This window comes from Eschrichtius robustus, chromosome 6, assembly GCF_028021215.1.
Source record: "Eschrichtius robustus isolate mEscRob2 chromosome 6, mEscRob2.pri, whole genome shotgun sequence".
Taxonomy (NCBI): Eukaryota; Metazoa; Chordata; class Mammalia; order Artiodactyla; family Eschrichtiidae; genus Eschrichtius; species Eschrichtius robustus.
In genome coordinates, this window is record NC_090829.1 from 135138206 (window position 1) to 135148762 (window position 10557).

The 10557-nt window shown below is 40.6% G+C and overlaps 1 protein-coding gene across 4 annotated transcripts in view; it reads right to left on the bottom strand.

Moving 5' to 3' along the window:
- The window catches only part of SYNJ1 (synaptojanin 1), an 83899-nt gene extending 74788 nt beyond the window's left edge, over positions 1 to 9111 (bottom strand). For 2 of the 4 annotated variants that reach the window (XM_068546980.1, XM_068546979.1), the window contains exons 1-2: positions 9008 to 9111; positions 7799 to 7944 (exon numbers count right to left, since the gene is read on the bottom strand). In XM_068546980.1, the coding sequence (XP_068403081.1) occupies positions 7799 to 7944; positions 9008 to 9111 (250 nt within the window). Of the gene's footprint in view, positions 1 to 7798; positions 7945 to 8859; positions 8963 to 9007 lie in introns of those variants that run through there. The other 2 variants (XM_068546981.1, XM_068546982.1) reach the window with 2 other exon arrangements.
- Between the last annotated feature and the right edge of the window lie 1446 nt (positions 9112 to 10557).

Genomic DNA, 10557 nt, shown 5'->3' on the forward strand with positions numbered 1-10557 from the left:
TCATTACAGGGTATATTTTCCTGCTTCTTTTCATGCATGGTAATTTTTAATTGAATGCCAGACATTGTGAAATTGACAGGGTTGAATGCTGGATATATGTATATATATTTTGTATTCCTATAAACAGTCAATCTTTATTCTGGGATACAGTTGAGTTATTTGGAAATTATTTGGAAACAGTTTGACCCCTTTGGGTCTTGCTTTGAAGCTCTGTCAGGCAGGACCAGAGCAGCATGTGGTCTAGAGCTACTTGGCTCCACTACTGAAGTAATATACCCTTCTCTGAGTGTTCAACCCAATCGCCCGAGTATTACCAGTTTTCTCTATTCTGGCTGTTTGGAGCATGAACTATGCCCAGCCCTGAGCTCCAGGAATTTTTCTGCCTGCTCCTGTTTGGTGGTTCTTTCCTGCCTTGATAGCTTCCTCATACACTGGCACCAATCAGAAGTCAGCTGATGTCTCAAGTGGAATCCACTACAATCTCAAGAGCTCTGTGCAGTTATCCCTTTTCTGGTACTTAGTCCTGAGAATTCTAGATGCTCGCGTTTCGCCGAAGTCCCTACTCTATCTCCTCAACGCAGGGAGACTGCCAGGCTTTGTCTGGGTTCATCCTGCTGCTGCTGTAGCCTGGAAGCTCTCAACGCAGCGATCGCAAGGCTCCCCTCATTTGTTTCCCTTCTCTTAGGGATCAGTGTCTTGTGCTGCCTATTGTTCAAGGGCTGAAAATTGTTTCACATTTTTTTGTTCGTTTTTGTTGTTGTTGTTATTTAAGGTGGAAGGGCAAATACAGATCCTGTTACACCATCATGCTCAGAAGCAAGTATCCTGTTACATTCCTGGCCTAGTTATATTTTAAGGACATTTTAGAACATCTGAGAGACCTGAAATCATATAATAAGAAGTCACATAACAAGGCTTTACTGTTCAGTGAGAGAGAAATTTTTTGCCTTCACCTTTTACTTCCTCATAGCACACTTAAGTGGTAAAGAAAAGAAGGCACTTAGGAACTACTACTGGCCCTATGTTAGCAGGCTAATCCTGCTGCCCAGGATAGAGGAGTAAGGTTGATTTTTTTTTTTTAAGTGTTGATATTAAGTTGCTATTTATTTTCTTTTCTATTAAATACGAACATTCCAAAAACTGTTTACAAAAAGAAAATGAATTTTTGCAACCCTAACATAAAGTGATATATAACCAGTCTAAATTTCATTTTTCTGCACAGAAATAGTCAACTATAAAAAAGGAACTTCTTTCCTCAACTTGAAATTTTTTCTTAAAAAGAGATAAGATACTGCAACTTATCTAAAGGGCAATCGTGCTGACTAGTAGCATTTGGCAATTAAAAAAACAAACAAAAAACTATGCACACTGCTTGTCATGGCCACCTACTACACTCCTCATCCAAAATTCTAAAACCTGACATTGAACTTGGCCCGGCAAAGTTAAAACATAAAGTTTCTAATTACCTAATGCTAAATCAAACCATGTTTCCCTCTTAGATATTAACAGTTTGTAGGTAAAAACACAGCAAGTTTAACACTTCCCTCATGAGAAAATGCTTACCATTTCACTCAACTTTAAAGTCTACTGGCATTCCTTTCTTTTTGCTCTTCATTTCTCAACCCCACCAAATAATAACCACCACCCTAACAAAAGCATAAATAATAATTACAGCGAAAAAGCAAATGGTAAGACTATGTCATTGGAGAAGTTATTTAATCTCTCCAAGCCTCAGTTTCCACATCTGCGAAATGCGGATAAAAGTACAACCCACAGAATTAAATGAAATAAAGCATGTCTAATGCCAGTCTAAACTGTATGCTGAGATGTTCTGGGACACTTCAGCAAACTCTCAGGAGAGACGAGGGATATTTTAAACGGAAAGAAACACGGAGATATTCAACACATGCTGGACACTGCCCAAACTATTAGCCTGGGGTAGCTCAGAGTTTTAACATTTGATTGCAGTACATTCCTTTATGACATCAGACATCAGATCTTAGTGAAACTGGGTTTTCAGTGGTTGCTGCGATTAAAAAAAAAAAAACAAAAAAACAAGTACTGCTCCAAAATCAACGTGGAACAGGCAATGAGGGTGGTGCTTTTCAATCTGGTGCCAAGGTCTGAAAAGCTGTTCAGTGCTCAACAGGCATTGCCATACCGTAAGTAAAGAACTGTGGCTATTTATGAAGGAAATAAATTATTTTCAATTTCTTTGCAATATTTTTTCCAAACAGCTACTAAAGGCTGTTAGGACATAAATATTTATTGTTTGGACCTAACTATTTAATGAACAGAACGGTGGCTTCCGGGTGCTGTTAAAAACTTAATGAGACCCCAAGGATGCCATGAAACGAGAAAGCTTAGGCCCCTCTGGCTTAATGTTGTGACTAGCAGAGTAACTTCCAGTAAATGGCAAGTATGACTCCTTTACCGTGTGCAGTTTCATAGAAAAGGCAAGACACTTCACATTCTGTGACAAAGAGCTCCAGAATATTATCCCTCAGTTTTACAGCTCAGGTTTCCATGACAAAAGAAAACAAATAAGGTAGACAAAAGACACTTAGACGGACAACGTGGGGTAAAACCAGGTCCAGAGTTAAAGCCTGAAGATAATCTTACCACTAGACAGATAAAAGCAATTAATCCTTCCTACCATACCAGCATGTGACACCCAAAAGAACAAAAGCTCTCATTTTAAGAGTTAGGAATTTACATCAACACCTTACATCCTCGTCTTTTAAACAGGTGATCTATAACGTCACAATATTTAATTTACACACCACTGTAACTCTATGCAACTTCTGAAGACAGGTTAAGGGGTACAAGAAACTGTTTAGAGCAAGTAAGTCATTTGGTCCAATATTATCTTAATGTAATGGTTATTTGCTCCCTCCCTTTTATGTGACGACATACTATGACATACAACACATGCACAATCATTCACTCACGAACAAATGAGTAAGACGCCACTCAGACTAACATTTGTATACCCAGAGGGTCAACCAAGCACACACAACTAGTAAGACTATGAGACAGCTGTGCAGCATAAATGGTCAACACTGCTGATCCTAAAAGTGAGCACCACATATACATTTGAATATAAAAAACCATTGAAAACCAAACACATATGGGTTAGTTAAACGGTGCCATTCCAAGGCTATGCATAATCACAGGAAAAAGTATTTACATGACTTGGAAAACAGCTGCAACAAAGAGTTTACTGCCAATGCCCTTTATAAACTTCTCTCCTACGTTTAATACAGATGTCACGCTCACTGTCTATGTGAATCATCCTCCATTTCCGACGTGCTGACCTTCTCTTTACTCCATCTTCTATTTAGGATACAATTATAAAGCAAATTATTTACCTTTACTAAAGCATGAGATGGCTTGTAAAAAAATGAGATAGCCTGTGAATTTAAAGCATGTATCTGTCTGACTGGCTACTTGTCCGTCCCTTGTGATGGTCTTTTCATGTGTCTAACTGTAAAAAAGTGGTGGAAAACTGAACTCAACACAAAACTGATAGATGTCTTCCTTTATCTCTTAAAAACAATTAGTTTCCAAGAAGAAGGGTGTAGTGTTCCAACTTGCTGACCATCACACTTGTGCTTATGCTGGTTCAGACGCAGTATACCGGCCACAGACGGTCCACTTGCTACACTGAGTCACTGCTCCAGAGACATCAAATTTTTGGTTCAACTGAACATTTTTCTGGACTAGTAATTTTCAAAAATGAGTAACATTAAAAATGGGCATGTGACTAAAAAACATATTAACTATTATCTAAGAACGCTTCAGAAGGTTTTTTAAATTTTTATTTTATTATTATTATTTTTATTATTATTAAATAATAAACATTTTTATTTTATTATTATTTTTATTTATTATTTTATTTTTATTTTATTATTATTATTTTATTATTATTATTTTTTCCTTTTTGGCCGTGCCTCGAGGCATGTGGGATCTTAGTTCCCCAACCAGGGATCAAACCCGTGCCCCATGCAGTGGAAGTGTGGAGTCTTAACCACTGGACCACCAGGGAAGTCCAAAGGTTTTTTTAAATAAATAAATGCAATGAAAGAAATCGATAAAATTATTTTCCATCTAAAGAAAAGTAATTTTAAAACAAATTGTTAACAGTACTTATGGTAGTTATGAAGAACATTCATCACACACATTTTAATTGGCATTTCAGAAAAACCTTAATGATGTGGTTAATAGTTATTTCCAAGAGAATTTTTCAGTAACAAATCCAAACAATGTGTAACGTATGTGTTTCATATCAGCAGTTTGGTCAAACAGCAATTCTTTAAAAGATAGAAAATAAATTTTATATGAAAAGGTACCACACTTTCAAACACAGAATACTGCACTACAAACACAGAATACTATAATCTACATTAGGTTAGTCTTCCCACCGTGCCACTTATTTAATAATCATTTATTCTGCAATATGAGTAAGACACTGAACTAAGCACTAGGGATACAAAGATTACTGAGACCTGGGCCTTTTCCTCAAGGAGTGAAGCATCCAGACGCAGAAACCTGAACACAGTTCCACGTTCTGTGAAAAGCACTAGACCAAAAGTGCTATGGGAACATCAGCACTTGGTTCAGGCTGAGGGTTTCAAGGAAACTCATTACGGACCTCACAGTAGGCAGTAACAGCACTGAAATTCTGGAAACATGGTTATTTTGGATAGCGTCTGTGAGCCAAAAAAGTTATGCCATAATCTATCACAGAAAGGCCTATATAAACCATGCTCAGAAATGGTCATCCCAATCTAATTATATCAGAATCTCTGGGGGGCTGGAGCCCAGGCATCAGTATTTGTAAAAACCTTCCCAGGTAATTATAATGTGCACACAGGGCTGAAAATCACTGATTCATCGATTGATTAAGTCATAGCATCATGACTGATTGAACATCTTTATCAACATTAAGACAGAATTCTAAGGCTTGATTGATTAGTGGATACTTGGGTCCTAAGAGGATCCATGAGCTGAGTTTATTTTCACTTGCACCCTATTTTTTAATATGTGCTAATAATAGGAAAAATGACATTTCATATTGGTTATCTCATGGCACTTCTGGCCTAAGCCAAGAAAATTAAGTGATTGTCAATCCTTAACGATATGTATTGCCTAAGATGTCTAACTGTTTAAACTTTAAACCCGGGCAACTGAAGCCTGTAGAAGTCACAAACTTTGGGTACATGAAACTGAGTCCTGCTAGGGTCACTCTCACCATGTACATTCAAGAAAAACACCTGCATACAAGCATGTAGAGAACAACAAAAGCAGCATATAAAAAGCATTCATCTTGTGATACAGACTAAGTTCCACAAAATGAAGGGAAGGAAGAGACAAGAGTGAGCTGGAGGGGCAGATTCTCATGAAGGAAGAAGACTCAAACTGGAACTGACAGGCTTCGACTGGAAAGGCAGAAAAGAGCATTCTAGCAGTCTTGGAGGAAGAGGGACTGCAAGATGACGGTTGGAAAAAGCACGCTACTTTGGGAGAGCACTGAGGAAACACCAGTCTCCCTTAAAGGAGATCAACACTGAACCAACAGGGTGGCACCAAATGATGGCAGGCCTTGATTGACAGGCTGAGGAGTCTGAACCTTGATTGACAGGCTGAGGAGTCTGAACTTAATCTTATTGAAAAATAGGGTTACATTTGGGTTTAATATCAAAAATGATTTTAGGAGATTCTTCTGGTAGATTAATATGCAAGATGCATTGAAATTCAAAGGGCTGAGATTGGTGAAGATAAACAGACCACCACAGTATTTTCCAAGCACAGCTCCCTGAATACAACAGGCACTGAAAAAATGTGAAGGTTTTAAAAATGAACATTCTACAGCACAATACACATCTTGGTATCACTGGCCTGAATGTCAAATTAATTTTACAAGTCAAATGATTTATAAAGAGGTCTGTTAGCTCTTAAATATTAATATTTTAAATATTAAAGTTTACAGTAGAAAAGCTACTGACATAGAAAAGCTAATTAGTAGAAAAGCTAATGACATACCCAAAAGATTATATATCCATTTATGTTAGCTTTACGGAGAGAGGCAACATTCACAGTTTTATTCTCCTGAAAAGAATTACTAATATAGTCTAAATCTAATGAAAATAAAAAGAGTTAATAGTTAAGACAATGTTTTTAAGATTCTTTTTCTTAAAATGAATGTTAATGCCAAAATGGATGGTTTGGGGAGTTTTTTTGTTTTGTTTTGTTTTTTTAAACCATTATTTGGCATAAAAGAGAGGACTGCTGGAGGTTTGGAAGTAGGATTATCCTTAGGCTTCCTGACCTTGGAGTAAAGTACAGCAATAACCCTAATAACTCTAGGTAATACATACTTTGTAGCTGAAACTTTGACTTCCCATTATTACCAGTAATCACAATTAGAGAAACATTTAGAATTTAGACAAATTAGGAAATCACTAAAAAACACAAGCAGTTGAAAAGGGTTTCACATGCTAAAACAAACCTTTTTCCCCACAGACAGTTTTATCTGGATAGAATTCATCAGTATAAGAATAATATTTGTAGTATGAAGAAACATGCTTTGCAAAATTAATATTGTAGCAAGTGATATTTTAGTTGATTTAAGCATAAATAACAATGTATCAGTAAATGAATTAAGTCTGACTGAATATAACCCATATTACTAACACTTGTTTCTTAGAACACATATAGCCTCTTCCTGGTCACTCAAACCATGTTACCATATGTACCAAAAAATACGTATTTCTTATACATTGTTCTCTGCTTAAGACTTTTCATTATGTCACTATCCTTTTCCCCAGTCAGGATAAAATTTTGCTATTTCAGAGTATTAAGATCAATCAGGTTTAACTGATATTAATATTCTGTATGTTAGTATTCTGTATGCAGAGATTAGGGTCTTCTGCCCTTCACTACTGAATATGGAGAAAGTTTAACAGTTTAAAATATTTAGGGGCTTACAGTTGTAAGTATGCCTTTCAAATGGTATTTTTAATTTTAAAAAATATGACCAATAACTAAACTGATCCTACATAGCAAAAGCATAATATAGAACAAGTCGTTACCACTAGAGAGCCTCTGACAACACAGTCACATTTGAAATAATCCCAAATTGAGGTTACCAGACAAACTCTTATATTACCAAGTGTAATATTCAAATTAATCTTTTTAGTTTTAATTTTATCCATCTGCCCACAAAATCACCCAAGCCTTACTAATCTACTATTTTTCTTGTGCTGCAGTAGTCCTTTTCTTTAAAATAAACTATCAGAGTAGTTTCTTAAACAATATGAAATCAATCACCTACCTTACATGAAATTTTGAAGGTTGTTTACAATCCTCTTAATGAAAATGTAAGCGCCTCACCATAAAATCCTCCAACAATATTAAATAAATACTCTTATAGTCCATTACTACAACTGACCTATAAGAAATGCTGTTCATTACAGCAAAACTGTCAAGCAAGCCATTTTACAGGTTTATGTGATATGCTATACATTGCAACCGTAATTTTTTGGAAAGAAAGATTTACTTTGAGAAGCAGCAGAAGAACCCAAGAAAGCAAAAATCTGTACCAAAACCTGCATCTTCCCCACCCCCAACAAAAACCTGCAGTGGGGGGAAGAAAAGAAAATAAAAGTTTGAAAGAAAATAAGGTCTGATTAAAAGGAAATAAAAGCATATCAGAGTCTTCTTTAAAAAATGGTTGCATCTGAATTATTTCAAGCAAAACAGACCCTGATCAGCTGGGATGTGAGAGATGACTTACAGAGCACAGCTACAGCCCCAGACTCGAACATGAGACATTCTTCCTTATGCCTAGTTTCCACTATGAGGCTGAAAGGTGGAGGATCCAATTTGTGATAGATCCGAAATCCTTTGCTGAACGCCATTCTCCTTTCTTCCGAGGCAGCCCTGTGAAAACCAAGCAAAGCAAAGCAAATGAAGCGAATGTTTCCTTCTGCAGCAAGGACTGCAAGGCATCCAGAAGTCCCTCCCTGCCAGGTTTTGATGGGGGGTGGGGTGGTAAAAAAAAAAGGGGGGGGGAGGGGAGCTTGGGGAGAGAATGGTTGATACCAAAAGATAAGTCGTCACTTAATTTTACCGAAAAGCAAGAGGAAAAGCTACCAATTCTCACAGCAAGGCAAGACAGGGTTTTATCACTCCAAGTCCATGAACGGTTTGGTGAAGATGAGTTTCCCCTTTACTTAATGTTTACCAAAAGGAAACATTTTGAGCGTATTTCGCTCGGAGTTGTTTATCAGCTTCCTGCTTCAGAATTTGTCAACTACGTTGAAAGGGAAACGATTCGAAAACTTCAAGCCGATCCTCTACGGGGCAAGAAGAGGTAGGTGCGAAGGAAGGTTAACAAGGCTGATTCAAAGCGCCTTAGGGGGCGAGAGAAGGGAAAGGATTATCCGACACAACGGGCTCTCCCGGGGGCGGCGGTGAAGGGCAAGAGCAGCGGTACAGGTTACCGCCGCCTCCAGCCCAGCGCCAGGGCACCGCCGGCTGAGGGGTCCGCAGGCAGCACCCCGTGGATATGAATGGCCACCCGGGAAGAGTCACGAGTCGGGACACGGACCGGACCGAGGCTCCTCGGGGGTTCCCGGCAGTCAACCTCCGGGAAAGCGGCTCCTTCCCAGGGGGACAGAAGCGCGGAGCAGCCCGATCCCTCCATTATACGCCAAAAGAGATGACCAGGCGCCCAAACCGACTCGGTGCCTTTCCCGCGGGCAGTCTGACAGCCGCTGTCACCTCTGCCCCACGCCCGACGCGGCGCCCCGCACAACCGGTGGTCTCCCAACCACCCCGCCTGCCCTCCCGTACCTGGCTGCCCGCGGTCGCCACTCACCGCTCCCGCCCAGGCTGCGGAGGTGGAGACTGCTTCAGGAAGCGCCGGCCCGCGCGCCCCGCAGCCGGTGCGCCTGGCCGCTGCCGCTACCCGCCCCCCTCCCCCACCAGCCGGCGGGCTCACCTCTTCCTCCGGCTCCTCCTCCTCCTTCTTCCGCAGCCGCCGCCGCCACCACCACAGCCGCCCGAAGCGTCACTTCCGCTCCAGCAGGCCCATCTCTTCCGCATGGCGCCGCGGCCGGGGGCGGAAGGCCCGCCCCTCGCGGGGAAGGGCGGGGCGTCGGGGGAGGTCCCGCCCCCTCTGGGCTGCTCTGTTGGCCAGGTAGCCGTGAGCTGCCCGCCGCCTCCACGCGCAGTGACCTTCTCCTCGGGCGGCGTGTTCCACAAGCTGCAGCTGCAGGTCCCACCGCTGAGGATGCCGGGAGAGGGAGGTTGCGGCCTCCCCGGCCCCCTCGCGTGGGCTTTTCAGAGCTTACCAACCACGGGGAGGGACTCAGGGGAAAAGCTTTGGGGGCTGGGTATTGATAGGTGCCCAAGAAGGGTGTCAGGACCACCCCCTGCCTCCCGCACCGGCCTGACTGGCTGTGGGGAGGCTTCGGGACAGTCAGCACGCTGGGCAACAGGGCAGCGCCTGAAGAGCTGTCCATGGTGTCTCACCGCGAACAGCGCCGAGTTCTTATTCTGAGCGTCTGGGTAGGTAGCAGGAAGAAAAACTCATGTCTGCTTTGGAACAACTCTGTTTGCTGCCTTTTCTTCTGGTGTGCTCTGGAGCTCTCAGGAGCACTATTAAAAAAGAGTGCTCGTAAAATGTATATCTCAGAAATAACTAAATTTCCTTGTCAATTGCATTATTATGAACTTTCATCAAATCTTTAACCGTGGTCATTTTTAAGTCTTTTGTCATTTACAGACAGTTCTGGGTGTACTCTGATGCTTTTGCAAATATGTTCCTATAAAAGGGTTTCATCTTCAAGGAATTCATGGAAAAGACTCTGACAAGTACAGGTTTCTGGTAACTGACTATACTGCTGAACTGAATGAATAAGCATTTTCAGAACTCTAATGGAAAACTGATGAATTCATAAAAGTTTTAACAGAAGATCAAGATGAAAAAAAATTAATTAATTACATGGGACTGAGTGAACTGATGAGGATGATTATAATTCTTGTGACTTTCTGTTGGAATAAAAAAATAAAAATCCCACAAGGACTCAGAGGCAAAAAATATACAAATCAATTTTCACTGCAAAGTAAAGAAGCTGTTACAGTGGAGGATTACTGGACTGAATGTCAATATTATGACATAGTATGAGTGTGTTTCGTGTTTGGTAATTGTAATCATTGTTGCTTTTGTTGTGGTCATCCATTTACAATGCTTGGTGTCAGTTTATTTATCTCTTGTAAAAATAAAATACAGTGTGTGTGTGTGAAAAAAAAAAAAAAAGAGAGAGATTGCTCAGCTGTACGTACAGTGGAGTGGAAAGTCCCAAGTCAGGATCTCCAGACTCCAACACGGCTCTACTGAGGCCGAGGCAGCTATGGTCGGCACTGAATGGCGAGTAGCTCCTGCCAACTGTGTTATCTCATAACTAAAGACATCTTATCCTTTCATCCTATCCTCATTTTTCAACAATCATGCTTCCTGGTTAATATCAGTGTGTCCCACGGACTTCT